Genomic DNA, 20,560 nt, shown 5'->3' with positions numbered 1-20,560 from the left:
AAGAGTGCTCATGCCACAACTAAGACCCAGTGCAGCCAAATTTAAAAAAAAAAAAAAAAAATTTTTTTTTTTAGTAATAGAGATCAGGGAAAAAAAAAAAACTAGGAATCAGAAAGCATTCTCCTAGCTGAATGTAATACTTGAAATTGCTTCTCTAATCCTTTATGGAGTTTTAGCTGTCAGCACACAAATAATGAATCCTATAAGAAGAATTTAAATGGGAAATAGCATTTATCAAAGAACTGGAACTATTTTCCAATGAAAACATTCTGAAAATAGTTAAAAATCTTTAGACAGGAAAGAAGGATTTAATCTGGGAGCAATGCAGGAAAAGAAAAATTTATAAAAGGTGTTGAGATAAATGTGTACTTATTCACTAAAATCTAAAATATTGAGACAGATAAATGATTTGAAGGATAAGTGATTGATACAGTTGCACTCTCTCAGAAGGTGAATGATTCAGACCTTCATACATAAGGTCCAAAGGGAATCAACAAATTAATGAACACTTCTGAGTCAGTGAAAGGGGTTATTTGTCAATGATGTGTCTTTGAGTAGCACCAAAGGATATTTATTGGGAGAGCATATTACATTTTCCATAGTCATACCTAGTGCTTTTCATTCATTTTTTCATATATGCTCTACCTTGTTTTAGAAAGGCTTTAAGGAATTGATAGCTCTTCATGGGGGATTCACAGTAAGAAAAGGGGCAGGTATATTAGCTAGTGGTAAAGAACCTGCCAGCAAGTGCAGGAGACATAAAAGACCCAGGTTCAATCCCTGAGTCTGAAGATCCCTTGGAGGGCATGGCAGACCACTTCATTATTGTTGCGTGGAGAATTCGATGGACAGAGGAGTCTGTCAAGCCCCAGTACATGCGGTCACAAAGAGTCAAACACAACTGAAGTGATTTGTACGCAACATACTCAATAGCTATATCCTTACTATGTCATGGTTTGATTTTTATTATCAACCATGCAGTTACCATTATTACAAATACTTTTAGGTTATGTTCTTTTAATTAATTTAAATTATTTGAATTATATTTCATAAAAGTGAATTTTGAAGATTACTAAAGCTTAAAGCATGACTTTCAGCAGGTTTTGATGAAAATCTCTAAAGTGAATTTCAATATTCATGTCAGTTTTTTCCTTTGTAATTTAATTGTTCATACTTATTCTAGAAAATTGGAAAATACAGATGAGCAAAGAAAACAATCACTCAAACTCCATTACCAAAAGATAATCACTGTTAGCATTTATAATCTTACCGCTGTCAGATTTCAGTATTCTTTATTGCCGAATTTGTAACTCTCATTATTCTGATCCACCATGGACTAATAATGAAATCTTCAAATTTGTTTGAATTATGTTTAAATTAAGCATAAATAAATAGACCCTGAACAGGAACTAGAGAAGCACTCAGTTAAGGTAAATAAAGTTTTCATGCATGCCCTTTAGAACATCAAATTTTTGGTTTTCAAACAGTTCATTAGGGGTTTCTGATTAAATGTGAATGAGGTAGTAATATCTGTCTAGCTAATATTGAAAGGTATTGTCAAATTTTGAACCTTGTAACATGAATATACTGGAGTTTTAAGTTTGTAATGAAACTGCTAGTAGGTTTTCATCTACTTTTATTACAATTTTAAAAATCAGATAAGTGAGTATAACTTTATACTTTTCTTAATATTTCATAGTAATATTTCTTCTCATGTAGGAAGATGAGAAATTTTTGTCTGAAGTTTTTGCACAATTAACAGATGAGGCCACGGATGATGATAAACGACGTGAATTGGTAAGTTATTATTGAAATTGACGCTCTTAAAGAGCACTTACTCTTTTGGCATACATAGCTTTTAATATTGAGCTTGTTAATTTAAGAAGATTATTATAATTAGTATAAAAGGAACAGATGACCCTTGAGCAACATACGTTAGAACTATAGGAGTCCATCTAGACACAGATTTTGTTTTTCTTTTTCAGTAGTAAATACTACAGTACTACATGGTCCAAGGTTGGATATGGAACAATAGATATGGAGGGCCTGCTATAAAGTTACCTGCAGGTGTTTGACTTAGTGGAGGGTGGGTTCCCTAACCCCTTACTATATTTAAATTATACTATAAAATGATTATTCTCAAAATTTCTAAAACTTATTATTTTTTATATCTTAGAAGTTTTTAGAGATACTCAATTTTCCCCCCAGTGAGGGAATATGTGCCTTATAAAATCAGGCATGCGGATTATGTTAGGACAGAACTACGAACTCATCTATTTTTGTGGTTGCAGGAACATTATTGAGATGCTTTTTTAAAAAAACAGGTAAGGAGAATCCTGGCAGAAACTAACACAATATTGTAAAGCACTTATCCTTTTATTAAAAATAAATGTTAAAAAAATAAAAAGGGAGAATCCTTCTTGAATAAATGTTAAATAATTTGGCTCTTAGGGATGTTTTTATTTCAAATGTGTTGATAGTTAGGTTTTTGAGATATAAACCATGCTTAGGGAAAAGAGAATGGTGACTACTGTTTACCAACAGTTTACCATTTTTTTAAACTTTATAGTCAGATGCTAAAGAAATACTGAAAGAGAATTAGAGGTTTCCTAGGAGAAGGCAGTGGCACCCCACTCCAGTACTCTTGCCTGGAAAATCCCACGGAAGGAGGAGCCTGGTAGGCTGCTGTCCATGAGGTCACTAAGAATCGGACACGACTGAGTGATTTCACTTTCATGCATTGGAGAAGGAAATGGCAACCCACTCCAGTGTTCTTGCCTGGAGAATCTCAGGGACGGGGGAGCCTGGTGGGCTTCCCATCTATGGGGTCTTGCAGAGTCAGACACGACTGAAGCGACTTAGCAGCAGCAGTGTAAAGGAGTAATTTTATAAATGAAAAAAGTAATATGCCATTAATAAATAACTATACCAAAGGTGAATTTGCTGATTTGAAGTCAGGGTATCCTGGCTCCTCATAACCTAAAGAACATAGAAACCATGCTATAATAAATGGTAGCTGGGTTTTCGGGTCCTTGAGGTTTAATTCCACATTGGTAGTTCACATTACAGTTTGCCCTAAGGTTTCTTTTAATGTGTGTGGGCTTCTCACTATACTTTCTAACATTACAGGTTAATTTTTTCAAGGAATTTTGTGCGTTTTCTCAGACATTACAACCTCAAAACAGAGACGCATTTTTCAAAACTCTGGCAAAGTTGGGGATTCTTCCTGCTCTTGAAATCGTAATGGTAATTATATAGCTTCATTTCATGTTTTTGAAATTGAAAATTTGTAATAGTTTTATGTTGTGGATGGGAAATAATTTATTATAGTAATGCATGCTGAATGTTTTAAGTTGTAATTCACTTGGTAGTGAGTCATCTTCAGATTTTTATTAAATTTATAATATTAATGTGTGATTCATATACTATGACTTCAAGTGAGTAAAAATCCCACGTTTTTACAAGACTATTATCTTTCCTATAACAAAGTTAAGTCTGTTTCATAGAAACTAATAAAATTCCTTTCCTTTTTAGACCAGTGAGTACGGGGAGGGAAGATGACCAAGGGGGCCTGTGCTGCAATATGGGGTAGAGGGAGTGGTTTTCCCACTTCGGTTTATATGAACTAAATACAATGGCATTTATTGTATGAAAAATTAACAGATTTTAAACTATTAACTCATTTATTAATAACACATTATAGTTAAGTAACTTTGATGAACAAATAATTTTTCCGAAACAAAAAAAATTTGGTGAGACGTGGCATTGTTGTCACTTTTTTTGCCAGTTTCTTTGATGTCTGGCTTAACAGAAGATAGCTAGATTCTCATAGCAGCTTTGCATTTAATCTGTTAGGATATCACACTTTATAGCCTCTGGAAAACCCCACTAGACTTCTGAGAGACTGGGAGTGAAAAAGGCCAGTAATGCCTTAATACTTATTTTCATAAGTACTATGAAAAATAGTTCTACTCTAGTGCACTTTTCAAAAAGGTGTTATAATCCCCTTTTGGAGTTGTTAGACCCTTCCCCAGGATTCCCTGGGCCACACTTTGAGAACTGCAAACTTAGGGAATGTTTTCAGAAAAACCTGGAGATTTTTAACTTATGAATCATATGTCCTTTCAGTTCAGTCGCTCAGTCGTGTCTGACTCTTTGCGACCCCATGAATCACAGCACGCCAGGCCTCCCTGTCCATCACCAACTCCCGGAGTTCACTCAGATTCACGTCCATCGAGTCCGTGATGCCATCCAGCCATCACATCCTCTGTTGTCCCCTTCTCCTCCTGCCCCCAGTTCCTCCCAGCATCAAAGTCTTTTCCAATGAGTCAACTCTTCGCATGAGGTGGCCAAAGTATTGGAGTTTCAGCTTTAGCATCATTCCTTCCAAAGAAATCCCAGGGCTGATCTCCTTCAGAATGGACTGGTTGGATCTCCTTGCAGTCCAAGGGACTCTCAAGAGTCTTCTCCAACACCACAGTTCAAAAGCATCAATTCTTTGGCACTAAGCTTTCTTTATAGTCCAACTCTCACATCCATACATGACTACTGGAAAAACCGTAGCCTTGACTAGACAGACCTTAGTCGGCAAAGTAATGTCTCTGCTTTTGAATATGCTATCTAGGTTGGTCATAACTTTCCTTCCAAGGAGTAAGTGTCTTTTAATTTCATGGCTGCAGTCATCATCTGCAGTGATTTTGGAGCCCAAAAAATAAAGTCTGACACTGTTTCCACTGTTTCCCCACCTATTTCCCATGAAGTGATGGGACCGGATGCCATGATCTTCGTTTTCTGAATGTTGAGCTTTAAGCCAACTTTTTCACTCTCCTCTTTCACTTTCATCAAGAGGCTTTTTAATTTAGTTCCTCTTCACTTTCTGCCATAAGGGGGGTGTCATCTGCATGTCTGAGGTTATTGATATTTCTCCCGGCAATCTTGATTCCAGCTTGTGTTTCTTCCAGTCCAGCATTTCTCATGAGGTACTTTGCATATAAGTTAAATAAGCAGGGTGACAATATACAGCCTTGATGTACTCCTTTTCCTATTTGGAACCAGTCTGTTGTTCCATGTCCAGTTCTAACTGTTGCTTCCTGGCCTGCATACAGATTTCTCAAGAGGCAGGTCAGGTGGTCTGATATTCCCATCTTTTTCAGAATTTTCCACAGTTTATTGTGATCCACACAGTCAAAGGCTTTGGCATAGTCAATAAAGCAGAGATATATGTCTTTCTGGAACTCTCTTGCTTTTTCCATGACCCAGCGGATGTTGGCAATTTGATCTCTGGTTCCTCTGCCTTTTCTAAAACCAGCTTGAACATCTGGAAGTTCACAGTTCACGTATTGCTGAAGCCTGGCTTGGAGAATTTTGAGCATTACTTTACTAGCTTGTGAGATGAGTGCAATTGTGCGGTAGTTTGAGCATTCTTTGGCATTGCCTTTCTTTGAGATTGGAATGAAAACTGTCCTTTTCCGGTCCTGTGGCCACTGCTGAGTTTTCCAAATTTGCTGGCATATTTAGTGCAGCACTTTCACAGCATCATCTTTCAGGAGTTGAAATAGCTCAACTGGAATTCCATCACCTCCACTAGCTTTGTTCGTAGTGATACTTTCTAAGGCCCACTTGACTTCACATTCCAGGATGTCTGGCTCTAGGTGAGTGATCACACCATCGTGATTATCCGGGTCATGAAGATCTTTTTTGTACCATTCTTCTGTGTATTCTTGCCCCCTCTTCTTAATGTCTTCTGCTTGTGTTACGTCCATACAATTTCTGTCCTTTATCGAGCCCATCTTTGCATGAAATGTTCCCTTGGTATCTCTGATTTTCTTGAAGAGATCTCTAGTCTTTCCCATTCTGTTCTTTTCCTCTATTTCTTTGCATTGATCGCTGAAGAAGGCGATCCTTTAGGTACTTACTTAATGGGGAAAAATCCTTCAGGATCACTACCTTAGAAAACTAAGTTATGGAAAGGAATGAAAATACCCAGATTGTTTTCAAAAGCATTCTCTATTAAAAGAGTAAAAGAGAGACTCAGTTATTCAGGTGTAAACTGGCAAATCCAGGGCTAAAGACAGATTCTAGAAAGTTTTGAAGCTTTATCTGAGAGACATCATTCACATTTTTGCGTTTGTTTAAATCAAGAATCTTCCTTCTTACCCCCCAAATTTTTTGCAGCATTTATAGAGCAGTGCTTTATAATCCTGTGCTCATTCTTTTATTTGAATTCTATGAATCTTAAGATTTGTAGTGGTTAAAAAAAAACACACCTGGCCGACACTAATCATTAAGCTGCCTAAAGTTTTTAGTATTTGTAAAAGAAAATGATAAGAGAGGTATGTATTTTGATTCTAGTACCATGTCTAAATCCAAAATATGTTTGACATAGATCTGGGAGAAAAGGGGGTCAACATTCTCCCAAGTAATCTGATTCTCCTTTTATCAGGGTATGGACGATTTGCAAGTCAGGTCAGCTGCAACAGATATATTTTCTTATCTAGTAGAGTTTAGTCCATCCATGGTCCGAGAATTTGTAATGCAAGAAGCCCAGCAGAGTGATGACGTAAGTGGTACTGTTTTGGTTTTGTGTGAATTACCTATAGAAAAATGTTTACAGACTGTTGAGAGAAAAGGAATAGAACCATAATTTTAATCTTTTATAAAGAATAATTGGATTTCTAATCAGTTGTGACTTTGGCAAGCCCAGAATATATAGCAGTTGATGTGTTTATTGTTTAAAAAAAAAAAAACATTCAAACTCGTATTGAGATAGATTTAGTGAATCTAATGAAATGTAACTCTAAACCCTTAGGTCAAGGACTTTTCTAGTATAACTTAGAAGTTGCTCTTGCTTGTTCAGATGTGTCTGTTATTTTAGTGAGGATGAACATTTAATAATGAAACCAGTGTTGTGTTTTCCACTACAAAAATGCCAAACTTTCCCCTTAAACTGTTTTAAAGACAAAATGAACATATGTTCATAATGAAGTACCTTTATATTAAATATGCTAGTTAAGTAGAAAATAACTAAAATTTAATAATGTTCCTTCTTAAAGACGGTCTAGATTCCCAATGCTAATTTGATTCTTTTATGTTTTTGTTACTGTTGAATTAAACTCTAGTTTTTTATGTGTTATTTTTAATTTCTTAATGTCTGTTTAGATTTTTGCATTCTATTTTTGTTAGATATTTCCAATTTTTTTAAGGCAGTTTTTAGAATCAGGACTAATGCTGTTGTTCAGGTAGTAGGAAAGAAATAGAAGAAATATTTTGTATTAAGTATATTTTAAAGTTTAAATGATGCTAAAGCTGACTAAAGAAATACTCAGTTTGTTAATCAATTTACCATGTCACTGTTGATACCATCTTAGTGTCATTTTTACAAAAGGTAACTTTGAAACAAACACATCTGTTACTTCATCCTCAGTGATGCATGGGATTATGAACATTCATCATAAAATCTCTAAAAACCTAGTAACTTAGAATTCTTAACTTAAATCTTTTATTTATGTTTTCATTAGAAATATTTCCTTGTTTACATTTAACTGATGCATGAGGCATGGAGAAACAGTTACTCATTTTTAACATTAAAAAGTCCCTTTTTAATTTCTCTTTTTCTTGTAGTCACAGTCTTCAGTCTGATTTCCCTGAATTTTCTGAGGTCTAACAATTTTCCAATTTAAAATTTTTGTTTACATCAAAATAAGTTAGCCCACAAATGAAGCTAAATTATTTTTTCTTTAATTTCCAGAATTAAGGAGTCTACATGCTGAATTCTATATTAAATAGGTGGTAACATTGAAGAAATAACTTACCTCTGTATTCAGTGTGCAATTAATGTTTTAATGCTCTCTCAAAATAAACGTACAACATTCAAACTTTTCTTTCTAGTACTATAGAGCAGATTTGGTTTTAGCAACATGGAATACAGGATTAAAGTGTGTTAAGATACAGGGAAATGTTTTTACTATAGTCATTATATCTATACACAGATTGTGCACAGATTCTAATATTTTCTTGATCTTATCAGAAAGTGTCAGTGCAAATCTGTCATGTAACTTTGTCATGGTTGCCACTTGACTAACAGTGACTGTATAAAGCTGTAGATGATAAAATATATCTTAGCATCTAGAAGTTAAAAAGTTTTTAAGAAACCTTGGAAGCAATGGAATAAAGTATGTTGTTTCCCAATCAGAAAACAGGGAGGCCAGCCGATTATCTGGATAATACCTAATTCCATGTGTAGATACCCAGAACTTTCCTTCTGTTGCTAATTATTTTCCTCTGTGGCTAATTATTTAAGAATTGAAAAAATCTTAAACCCACTTAAATGTACTTTAAAAATAAAAGTATGTATTTCTAAGAATACTATGACGTTGGAATGTGATAAAACCAACAGAAGTATTGTTTCTCTAAAACTTGATTTAGAAACTATTATACCAAGGCTTTGAAGCATCTCCCAGAAGCTGTAACTAATCTCACTCATTCTAGTTAGATGAAGGGTGGCAGACTTTTCTTAAAGGGCCAAAAGGTAAATAAGACTTGGTAGGTCCTTTAGGCTCTGTCGCAGCTACTCAACTCTTCCTTTTTAGTATGAACCATCTATAGATGGTTTGAAAATGAATAGGTGTGGCTGTGTTCCAGTAAATGTTTTATTGTAAAGCTATTTACAAAGTGAACAACCAGTCAGGTAGTTTGGTAGTTTAATGACCCCTGGCTTAGACTCCGGAATATTCCAAGTAAACAGTGGTGGCATTTGGAAGCTGGTTCTAAATTGAAGTTTCTAATTGCAAAGCTTCTCTGATAATATAAAGAGAAGTAAAACTCAGAGACCATGGTAGTAAAGCAACATTAATGGGATAGGAGTTATGAGGCCTCTCCTAAGACTACAAATTTAAGAGAGTATTCTCAAGAGTAGATTTTGGTGACCTAGCACTGGAATAATGTCACTGTGGTTACCCTTTAATGGCCTATTTTCAGATCAAGTCATAGTGTGACATCCAAAGAAGTGATTTTCCTGTTGTTTGTCTTAAATCTCCATTATTTTGCTGTAAGTTGCTTGATGTTGAGTTTTCTAGTGTGATGAATGCCATTGTTGGAGAAGCACACTAAGGAAAATTAGATTTGTTTTAACCAGAAAAGCACTTTACCATGCAGTTAGAAATGCTGCCTTGAATTTTGAGAGTGGTCTGACTTAATGACTGCTGAATTTTAGTTCCATTGGAGAAAACAGCATGGAAGAGTTAAAATAAGGCCACTTACCTAGCTGGTTATTAGCTGTACTGCCGTTAGAGGCTTGGTCCTTTAATTTAGCTATTCCTCCTGTTCATCAAGTTTGCTAAGAAAATGAAGCCTGTTTTACAGACAGTGAAAGTGAAAAGTCACTCAGTTGTGTCCAACTCTTTGCAACCCCATGGAATTCTGTAGGCCAGAATACTGGAGTGGGTAGCCTTTCCCATCTCCAAGGTATCTTCCCAACCCAGGGATGGAACCCAGATCTTCTACATTACAGGCGGATTCTTCACCAGCTGAGCCACAAGGGAAGCCCGTTTTACAGACAACTAACTTATAATGCTGGTAATGCTTTTAGCTCATTGATGAATGTTAAATCATTCATTATATTAGGAATTATTTGTTCATTGTCTCAGCACATTGTTACTTTGAAGTGGGTTTAGTCATGCATTATAGGTAGACTAATTTTAATTGTTTGCTGAGGTGAGTGTACTTCTGGGATAAGACCATTTTGCTATTCCATGCTACTCTCCACAACATAATCTCTAGCCACATGGTTAATGCCAGTGTTTTTAGAAGTTGATTTTTACTTAGTTTGCAGAATCCAGTTTAATTAATACTAATAATAATACCTAACATATATCATAGGGCTCATCTCATTTGTTACTCATCTCTTAGTGTCTTTCATTGTCTGGTGTCTACTGTATTACCAGTTGTAGTTTCATATATTTTGTCAGTGTTTTTTTTGTTACTGAGATTGAGAATACATTAGCGAATAAGAATTGCTGGTAAATGATTTTGCTTTCTGTTGCCTATATTGATGATACTGTAAGCTGTTATGTGCTCTGATTTTTATTTGGTTTTGAGTGGGTTTCTTTTTACTCTGTTTATAGAACTTTGAAGACATGAGGATTAGAAAGTTTAAATAACTTCATCCCTTCCTGTATGATTCTGATTTTGTTCTTTCAGCTGGTGTGTTTGTCTTATATCCAAACCAGGTCTCATAGAAACCTGTTTTATTTTCAGGATATCCTTCTTATTAATGTAGTAATTGAACAAATGATCTGTGACACTGATCCTGAGCTAGGAGGTGCTGTTCAGTTAATGGGACTTCTTCGTACTCTAATTGATCCAGAAAACATGCTGGCTACAACTAATGTAAGAAATTACTCTCATTTTGGTCTAGTCAGTTTTAGATGATTTTATATATACTATGTATAAATAGACAAATTATATGTAAATATTTAAACTTTGAAAATTTGTACAATTTTGAAAAGCATTCAAGCATTTGTACACTCAGTATTCAAGTAGTGGTAATACTCCTCTAGCAGTTATTTTTGCTGCAAAATACAAGATTGTAATCTGCTAAAATCTTGGTAAAATGCTAGCACTTCTATTTTTGTTTCTTGGCCTCTGATGTTAGCATCTTAAAAATTAAAACAGCAATGTGAATATAATTAACACTACTGAACTATATATAAACTTAAAAATGGTTAAGATGGTAACTTCTATATGTTTTTTATCACAATAAAAAAGAAACAATATGTATCAGATTATGTTAATTGCATGGTGAAAGGAGTGATTACCAAAAAAGGACTTAAGGAAATATCGCAAAATATTATTAGTGGTTATCTCAAAATGCTTGAATATTTCTCCTTTATAGAATTCCCTCAAATTTAGAGAAAAAGTATGTTTTCAAATCATTACAAGTTTATAGAGCCAATTATATTTAAAAAAAAGATCAAAAAACCAAAAGGCACTATTTTCCAAATTTCCAAGTAACAAATTCTTAAAACTATTTTTAAAATATATAAAATCTATACCATTTCTAAATAAACTTGGTGTTTGTTCAAATTTGGATACGTTGTGAAATCAAATTTTAAGCAGTTAAGTTGTTCTTGCTGCCGCTAAGTCGCTTCAGTCGTGTCCGACTCTGTGCGACACCATAGACAGCAGCCCACCAGGCTCCCCCGTCCCTGGGATTCTCCAGGCAAGAACACTGGAGTGGGTTGCCATTTCCTTCTCCAGTGCATGAAACTGAAAAGTGAAAGTGAAGTCGCTCAGTCATGTCTGACTCTTTGTGACCCCATGGTCATGTCCAACTCTTTGTGACCCCATGGGCTACAGCCTACCAGGCTCCTCCGTCCATGGGATTTTCCAGACAAGAGTACTGAGGTGGGTTGCCATTGCTTTCTCTGTTGATAGATTTTCATTGCATTTCAAATCATACTCGTGAAAAAAAGATTTTGAATAATTTTCCCTGGAGAAACCTTTTTTTCATTTAATAAGTAATATGAAATAGGTTTGTCAGTTCTTCAGAAATAAGATTAAGGTGAATATAATTTTGTTGAGTCTTTCACAGTATCCTAAAGTATCTCTTATTTGTATATGACTTGCACTGCTAATTCTTGGAGATGTTCTATTAATTATAAAGATAATAAAGTTTTTATTTTAATTCTGTATATTTCAGAAAACTGAAAAAAGTGAATTTCTAAATTTCTTCTACAACCATTGTATGCATGTCCTCACAGCACCACTTTTGACCAATACTTCAGAAGACAGACGTGAAAAGGGTAGGGCCTCTTACTTACCTGCTTATGATTTCTGTTTTAAAAGATCAAGATAAGAATTAAACCTAACAGGCTCTTTACTTGATGCTTTTTATGACAGGGAAATTATTACTTAAAATTTTAACCTGCAATACAAAATCATGGTTTTCCATGTTTTAGAGTATCTGTGGGTAGAGAAGTGTATACAAAATGTGGCAGAAAGTATTACACCTTGAGGAAGAGAAATGTAAACACTTAGCAAAAGAAGCTTGTTCCCAAAGTTCTTAAGAGTTAATATCAGAGTAAGTGTGGAGAGTATATTGCCTACTTTAGAAAATCCAAGGGAACCATCATTTTAGAGTTGGCAATACAGTAAAAAAATGCTTTAATTTCAGAACATAAGGATCAGAAGTTTAATTAAGTTGGTTAAAGCAGAGAATAATTTTTAAAATAAACTAAACATTTACTTTACATGCTGACTCTTAGTGATAGTTCAAATGGGGTCAAGTCCTTTTTTGTTTTTGTTTTTTTCTTTCTGTGTGTGTGTGTGCACGTGCGTGTATGTTAGTCACTCAGTCGTGTCCAACTCTTTGCTACCCCACAGACTGTAGCCCACCAGGTTTCTCTGTCCATGGAATTCTCCAGGCAAGAATACTGGAGTGGATTGCCATTCCCTTCTCCAGAGGAACTTCCCAACCCAGGGATCGAATCTGGGCTCCTATATTGCAGGCAGATTCTTTAGCATTTGAGCTCCTGGGAAGTCTTTTTTTTTGTACATGGGTTTTCTTTCATTGTGGTGGCTCAGACAGTAAAGAATCTGCCTGCAGTGCAGGAAAACTAGGTTCAGTCCCTAGGTTGGGAAGACACCCTGGAGAAAGGAGTGGCTACCTATTCCAGTATTCTTGCTTGGAGAATTCTGTGGACAGAGGAGACTGGCAGGCTACAGTCCATGGGGTTGCAAAGAGTTGGACACAACTGAGCAACTAACACTGTCACTTTCACTTTCTTTTCTTCAATTGTATTTCCATATTGCATTCTTACATATAATTTATCAGCTATAATTTCTGGTTTCAGTTTATTAAAGTGGAGTAAAAACTGAAACATTTTTTAAGCAGTCTGATTGTAGAATTCTGCTGTGGTTTTAAGTACTTTCCCTTTAAGTGTTTAAGTATTCATAATTTTGTGCATCTAAGTTGAGTTCTGCTATATTTAACCTAGCCATAGATATTACAGTTCTGTGAAATTTAATCAGTCTGCAGTATTTAAATTATGTGATCATGTGCCAAATATAACTAGCTAAAGAACTGACTCTTTGAGAAGTATACAGCTCAACTGGTGAAATGAGAAATGTTGGGGGGCATAAGCTCAGAAAATAATGGTTTATCTGTTACATCAGTTAAGAGGAAGTCAGTTAAAATGTTTGTTAAACTAATAAAAATTGTACACCCTAGATAATACTATCAGCTCCATTTTTGAATTTATGTCTCAGGGGGCACTTATGCATATGCATGACAGATATAAGAATGTTGTTGCATTGTTCACGGTAGGAAATGAAAATGATTAGCAGTCAAAATAATTGAATTTTGATCTGTCAACTGATTAGTTCTCAAAAATATAAAATTGAATAGATAAAAAAAGCATGTCACAATGTTTTCTTTCAGAAAGTTTCCATTTATATAAATTAAATGCATTTTTAGCTTTCATTTTAAAGTAAAACGTTTCCAGCATACAGAAATATTTAGATAATAGCATCACAGATACATATTTCCCATTGGCTTTGTCAGTACTGACTTGTGCTTTTTCCATTTAAAAAAAATAAATTATACATAGTTTCTTATGCATTCTCATTTTACCCCATCCCCATCCCTCAAGAAATGCTGAATTTGGAGTTTTTCACCCCTGTTTTTTATATTACTGTGACATGTATAATGTGGTGTTGTTTTTCACAGTAACTTGTTTCTAGCTTTCTGCTGTTACAGACAATGCTCTGGTGTACATTATTATGTTTCCTTAGATAAATATGCTCTAAGATGTGAGCCTAGGAATCGAAACTTTTAATATTCTTAATTTTTTTTAATTCAAAGCATAAGTGACTAATTGTTAAAATTTGTGTTATATCAGAATATGATACCATCTTTTAATAATTGTTCATCTGCACCCAAGTCTCTAAAAAAATTGCAGATAGAGGTATAATATTTGACTGAGGCTCCTAATTCTTAATGGTTATTATGCTGGTAAAATGAGGTTATGATCAAAGATGTGCTTTGCATGTTGTAAAGTCCTAAGGAAGTGTGAGGTATTATTACTAAAGTCACTGATTTTAATTTTTTTTTATTAGATAATATAGTTGGATCTAACAAAAGCAGCACAATTTGTCCTGGTAAGTATACATTCTTATTTTATGAACTAATGCAAATTATAAGTTTTTTCCTATTCAGAATATAATGTATTTACACAAAACTAGGAAAGGTTTATTTTCACCCAAAAATCCAAAATTAGATTTTTTTTAAAGAAAAAATTCAACTCTAATATCAAAGATGGAAAATCCATTTGAAACTTTGGTTTTTTTTTTTCTGTAAATTTAGAGCTTATGTCCTGCTTTTTTTTTTTAGAAGACCTCTAAAAGTTGAGGATTAGTTCCTTCTTATTTTTTAAATACAGTAAACTAAGGCAAATAAGTTAGGAAGTCTTCATAACAGTCTTTGCATACATAGATGGCTCATGAATCTAAGTATAAGCACTGTTATTTCTACTTGGAACATATGTTATTAAGTATTGACCTGGTAATATGGAAAATATGCTGTGTATACCTAAGCATCCTGTCTTTTCTACCAGGCTCATCAGAGTTCTAGGGAAGCCAGTTTCAAATAAGAAAGGAATTCAGAGATTGAATTATTAGATACATAGTGAGTGATTTCACATCCTAATTTGGGAAAGTGAAAACAAGACATTTAATTTAACACTACAGATTGCTGTTGCAAAATCTTTTGTAAATAAAATCTGGCAATTGAGAAATTAAAGAGAATTGTTTTTAATGGTAATAATGTTTTCTTGCTTAAAATATTTACAGTAGGTATGGATAATTACCTATATATTCAATCTTGATATTAAAGAAGCAGGTATAAATCATTGCATGAATATGTAAATAAAAGCCTCTTGAGGAAGAAAAAGCTGGAATATTTTAGTAGGCCTTTCATCGATATCATGATATGATGTTAAAAAGATTATTGTCTTAAAGTCTTGATATAATATTTTTCACTTGATATTCAAACAGTCAGAAATGTCCTTTTCTTAAAGATGTCTTTAAAGAAAGCATATTAATTTTTCTTGAGAAATTTGTGTTGCACCATTTTAGGCAAAAAGTTTAAGATATTTCCTCTTTACTATGGGGTAGATCCTTTTATAGACCCATTAATGTTAATAATGATAGCACATATTACAAAATCATTACTAAGAAAATCTCAGTGCAATGAGGGTCTTATTATCATGTTTGTAGACTTTTATTTAACATACTTAAATATTTTATATTAGAGCCTTAGAAAGTATTTAGTAGGTAAAACTACTAATACTTCTGGAGAGTCTACCTAATGAAAAAATAAAAATCTGTAGCTTCTTTAATTGATACAAAAATTAGGAGAAAACAGTTTTACTTTTCTTCTAAAATAAAGGATTTATACTTAGTATTCTCTTTGTCTAGATGTGTTGCAGTGTATATTTTCATACAATGATTTTCTTTGCAGATAATTATCAAACAGCACAGCTGCTTGCCTTAATTTTAGAACTACTCACATTTTGTGTGGAACATCACACATATCACATAAAAAACTATATTATGAACAAGGACTTGCTAAGAAGAGTCTTGGTCTTGATGAATTCAAAGCACACTTTCCTGGCCTTGTGTAAGTAACAGTTTTAATGAACATTCTTGTAACATGTCTTATGGAACAACATTTTTAATTGTTTTAGTCTTTTATTTAAAGGACAAGAGGAATAGGTCATAGTGCTTCTCCCACCCACATATTGCTCACATTTAGATTCAGTTGTAATATAATACCATGTGCAGTGATATCACTAACAGAAGCTCTCCTGCCATCTTTTACATCTGTTTCATCAAACTGTCATTTAGTAGTAACTCTTATTTTTGAGATATGGGCCTTGATATGTATTTCTGTAACTCAGGTTATTTAAACTTGTAAAATTAAGTTATGGGTAGCCCTTCAGCAGACTACTTGGACCAATAAAAATCAAACTTTAATGCTGATGTTTGCTCAAAAGTGGATTTTTGGCACACTCCTTTTCTTCCTCATAATTGCACCTGCAGATAGAGCAGCTCTTGAAATAAGAGCTTTGTGGATTTTTTTCTGAGCATGAAAATCATAGTTAAAATGTAAACATTTAATGTATAGAGAAGAGGTTAATCTCCCTCAGTTCAGTTCAGTTCGGTCGCTCAGTCGTGTCCGACTCTTTGCGACCCCATGAATCGCAGTACGCCAGGCCTCCCTATCCATCACCAACTCCCGGAGTTCACTCAGACTCACGTCCATCGAGTCAGTGATGCCATCCAGCCATCTCATCCTCTGTCATCTTCTCCTCCTGCCCCCAATCCCTCCCAGCGTCAGAGTCTTTTCCAGTGAGTCAACTCTTCACATGAGGTGGCCAAAATACTGGAGTTTCAGCTTTAGCATCATTCCTTCCAAAGAAATCCCAGGACTGATCTCCTTCAGAATGGACTGGTTGGATCTCCTTGCAGTCCAAGGGACTCTCAAGAGTCTACTCCAACACCACACTTCAAAAGCCTTCTTCACAGTCCAGCTCTCACATCCATACATGACCACAGGAAAAACCGTAACCTTGACTAGACGGACCTTAGTCGGCAAAGTAATGTCTCTGCTTTTGAATATGCTATCTAGGTTGGTCATAACTCTTCTTCCAAGGAGTAAGCGTCTTTTAATTTCATGGCTGCAGTCACCATCTGCAGTGATTTTGGAGCCCAAAAAAATAAAGTCTGACACTGTTTCCACTGTTTCCCCATCTATTGCCCATGAAGTGATGGGACCGGATGCCATGATCTTCATTTTCTGAATGTTGAGCTTTAAGCCAACTTTTTCACTCTCCTCTTTCACTTTCATCAAGAGGCTTTTTAGTTCCTCTTCACTTTCTGCCATAAGGGTGGTGTCATCTGCATATCTGAGGTTATTGATATTTCTCCCAGCTTGTGTTATTGATATTTCTTGATTCCAGCTTGTGTTTCTTCCAATCCAGCGTTTCTCATGATGTACTCTGCATAGAAGTTAAATAAGCAGGGTGACAATATACAGCCTTGACGTACTCCTTTTCCTATTTGGAACCAGTCTGTTGTTTCATGTCCAGTTCTAACTGTTGCTTCCTGACCTGCATACAGATTTCTCAAGAGGCAGGTTAGGTGATCTGGTATTCCCATCTCTTTCAGAATTTTCCACTGTTTATTGTGATCCACACAAAGGCTTTGGCATAGTCAATAAAGCTGAAATAGATGTTTTTCTGGAACTCTTGCTTTTTCCATGATCTCCCTACTACAACCTTAATTTTTAAGGCCTTAATAAAGCCAGTGTTAACTGCCTGCACTACTTCTTTTCCATTCCTTTTTCCATACCTGTGCAAATTTACAGAAACATTCACACATGTATAGGTTTTCTTGTTTTATTTTTATAGAAACATGATCATGCTAACGCATATCTCAGCCCCTTCATGTTACTCTAGCTCATTGGATATGGTGTGAACTAATATTTTTCCTAAACATAGCTGAATAACAGTTCATAAAGTGGCTCTTCCACAACTTATTCTACCATTCTCCACTATATGGATTACAAGATTGTTTGGGTATTTTGCCATTCCAAATAATAATTGTAGTAATTAGCCTAGTACATAAATCTTTACTGTTTATTTCCATAAGGTAGGATCCTCAGTATTGGTATTGCCAGGGCAAAATGTTACTATATTTTTAATATATCCTTTTTCAATTTTAATTTAACATAATAGCCTCCAGATTACTTTCTCAAAAGGTTGAAAAATGCACTCATTGAACAGCACTCAATGTGGCTGCTTTTTTAAATGTTATGCAGATGATGATGGAAAATGTATTCTGTTTGTGTTTTAATTTATATTTTCCTTGATACCATCTTTTCACATTTTAGTGCTTTTGTATTTTATCTGCTCTGAATTGCCTATTATCTTTTTCTTAGAGCTCTTATATATTAGAGATATTGACAATTTATCACATTTTGGGGAACAAAATATCCCGTCTCATTTGTCTTTACCTTGACTTGTGGCATTGTTTTCCATATAATTGCTATAAAATTCTTCATGGTGACAAATATGTCTTTATGGGTTTTTTTGTCTTGCTTAAAGTCTTCTGTGTCCTAAGTTTATACAAATACACTCCTTGATTTTCTTCTGATATATATATATTTTTTTTTTTTTTGCCACACCTTTTTAGTATGTGGGATCTTAGTTCCTTGGCCAGGGATAGTCCCCTGCATTGGGAGTGTGGAGTTTTGTTTTGTTTTGTTTTTTAATAATTTGATTTGGGGGGGGGGGCTGTGCTGGGTCTTCATTGTTGCAGGGGCTTTCCTGTGATTGCAAGGAGTGGCAGCTACTCTCTAGTTGCCTTGTGCAGGCTTCTCATTGCAATGGCTTCTCTTATTGGGAACATGGGCTCTAGGACCCGCAGACTTCAGTAGTTGTGACAAATGGGCTCAGTAGTTTCAGTTCCAGGGCTCTGGAGCACAGGCTCCATAGTTGTGGCACACAGGCTTAGTTGCTCCAGGGCACATGGAATCTTCCCCATCAGGGAACAAATCAGAGTCTCCTGCACACCTGCTCAGTTGTGTCCAACTCTTTGCAACCCCTGGATGGTAGTTCACCAGGCTTCTCTATTCATGGGATTTTCCAGGCAAAAATACTAGAATGAGTTGCCGTTTCCTTCTCCAGGAAATCTTTCCAACCCAGGGATTGAACCCATGTCTCCTGCCTTGCAGGCAGATCCTTTACTATCTGAGCCACCAGGGAAGTCCCCTAGCTTTTCTCTGGATGGATAACCAACTGTACTAATACCTTATTAAATAAATTATATTTTCCTTACTGAATTAAAATACTTTTGATACATAAGAAGTTACCGTATACATTTGTCTTATGTCTGAATCATCTGTCCTTTTATTTCACAAGATAAAATGAATGAGAATGTTTATTTTGTCATTATAGTATCTCTGGTGTAAAGTTTAATATCTGCCTAGCACGTCTTCTGTTTTCTTTTTCATAATTTCCTTGGTTCTTAGACATTTGTTCTTCCACAGCAATGTAAAAATAACTTTATCCAGTTCATCCTGATTAGATTTAAATTAAACCTTTATATTTTGAAAGAATTGATGTTCTCATGTTAAATTTTCCTGTATGGCTTTCTATAAATAGTCTCTTCTGAAATGACTGCTTATTGGTCCTATTTAAATGGATCACCAGTCCATTCTAAAGGAGATCAGCCCTGGGTGTTCTTTGGAAGGAATGATGCTAAAGCTGAAACTCCAGTACTCTGGCCACCTCATGCGAAGAGTTGGCTCATTGGAAAAGACTCTGATGCTGGGAGGGATTGGGGGCAGGAGGAGAAGGGGACAACAGAGGATGAGATGGCTGGATGGCATCACCGACTCGATGGTCGTGAGTTTGAGTGAACTCCTGGAGTTGGTGATGGACAGGGAGGTTGCGAAGAGTCGGACATGACTGAGCAACTGAGCTGAACTGAACTGATCATGACTGAATGAATATCCAGTATTTAAATGTTTATATTGCTTTAAGATTTCAATTATAAACATGCTATTTTAACTATAGCTTTGTGTGCATGTTCATTCACCAGCAACATATGAAATTGCCTATTTTCTTAGGTCTTTGCCAGTACTTCAGTCTTTTTAGTCCTGAATAAACTAGTTCTTACCCTACTATAAAAAAGAGGTGATGTTTCAAGTCTAGCACTTTTGTCCACACCTGTTTTAAGTGTTACAGTGATCACACATTCATACCTTATATGGCCTATTTCTGTTTTATTTTCAGATAATATTTAGAACCTCTTTCGATAGACACAACTTCTTTTAGTAACTTCCATCTGTGACGAGGGTTTGTAATGAGACTAACTAAGAAAATCAGAAGCTTTGTGTTTTAAAGGATGTGGCTTAGTGGTATCTATAGAATAAATTAAGCTACCTAGGAGAGAGGTTATAAGTTAAAAGATAAACATTAAAAATAAGGGATTGAAATTAGTTTGTGTTTCATCAAAGTTTTAGTAATATTGCTAAATTTGTTTAGCTTTATTTAACCAGGGAAAAGACAGTTAAAGGGAAATTTTCATTTCAGTATTCTAAAATGTGAAGACCAAATTATACTGCTTACTTATGACTCTGTCACTCTTTTACAAATACAGTCTGATCTGCCATAGTACATGTTTTCCAAAGGTTAAACAGCTTATTATAATCTGGAGGTAGTGTTGTTTCACAGATGATTTTCCCAAGGCAAAGAAAACTGGAATAGCCTTCACCAGAAAAGTAAAGCAACCCCTTAGCTCTCCTGTATACAGGTAACAGGAGCACTTTTGGCTGTATTTTCAGAAAATTTAAAAGAAGCACCTACTTCAAAAGCTTCCCCCACTCCCTTCTCCCCGCTGTCCCTCAAAGAGTTAAGGAAGTCCTGGCTCTTGGCAGGTTGCACCATTTTTGTCCCTTTCCTAATGACAGCCCCTGCTGATTCTAAGCTGTCTTCAC

At 35.1% G+C, this 20,560-nt stretch overlaps 1 protein-coding gene across 2 annotated transcripts in view; it reads left to right on the top strand.

The window, feature by feature from the left end:
* Positions 1 to 20,560, top strand: part of PPP4R3B (protein phosphatase 4 regulatory subunit 3B) — a 51,179-nt gene that overhangs the window by 19,335 nt on the left and 11,284 nt on the right. For both annotated transcript variants that reach the window (XM_040224862.1, XM_040224863.1), the window contains exons 5-11: positions 1,720 to 1,797; positions 3,130 to 3,246; positions 6,443 to 6,559; positions 10,255 to 10,386; positions 11,699 to 11,801; positions 14,116 to 14,157; positions 15,518 to 15,676. In XM_040224862.1, coding sequence (XP_040080796.1) covers positions 1,720 to 1,797; positions 3,130 to 3,246; positions 6,443 to 6,559; positions 10,255 to 10,386; positions 11,699 to 11,801; positions 14,116 to 14,157; positions 15,518 to 15,676 — 748 coding nt within the window. The remainder of the gene's footprint in view (positions 1 to 1,719; positions 1,798 to 3,129; positions 3,247 to 6,442; positions 6,560 to 10,254; positions 10,387 to 11,698; positions 11,802 to 14,115; positions 14,158 to 15,517; positions 15,677 to 20,560) is intronic.

Source organism: Oryx dammah, unplaced genomic scaffold (assembly GCF_014754425.2).
Source record: "Oryx dammah isolate SB20612 unplaced genomic scaffold, SCBI_Odam_1.1 HiC_scaffold_25, whole genome shotgun sequence".
NCBI lineage: Eukaryota > Metazoa > Chordata > Mammalia > Artiodactyla > Bovidae > Oryx > Oryx dammah.
The sequence above is the reverse complement of the archived record's forward strand: the minus strand, read 5'-3'. Positions and strand labels throughout refer to the sequence as shown.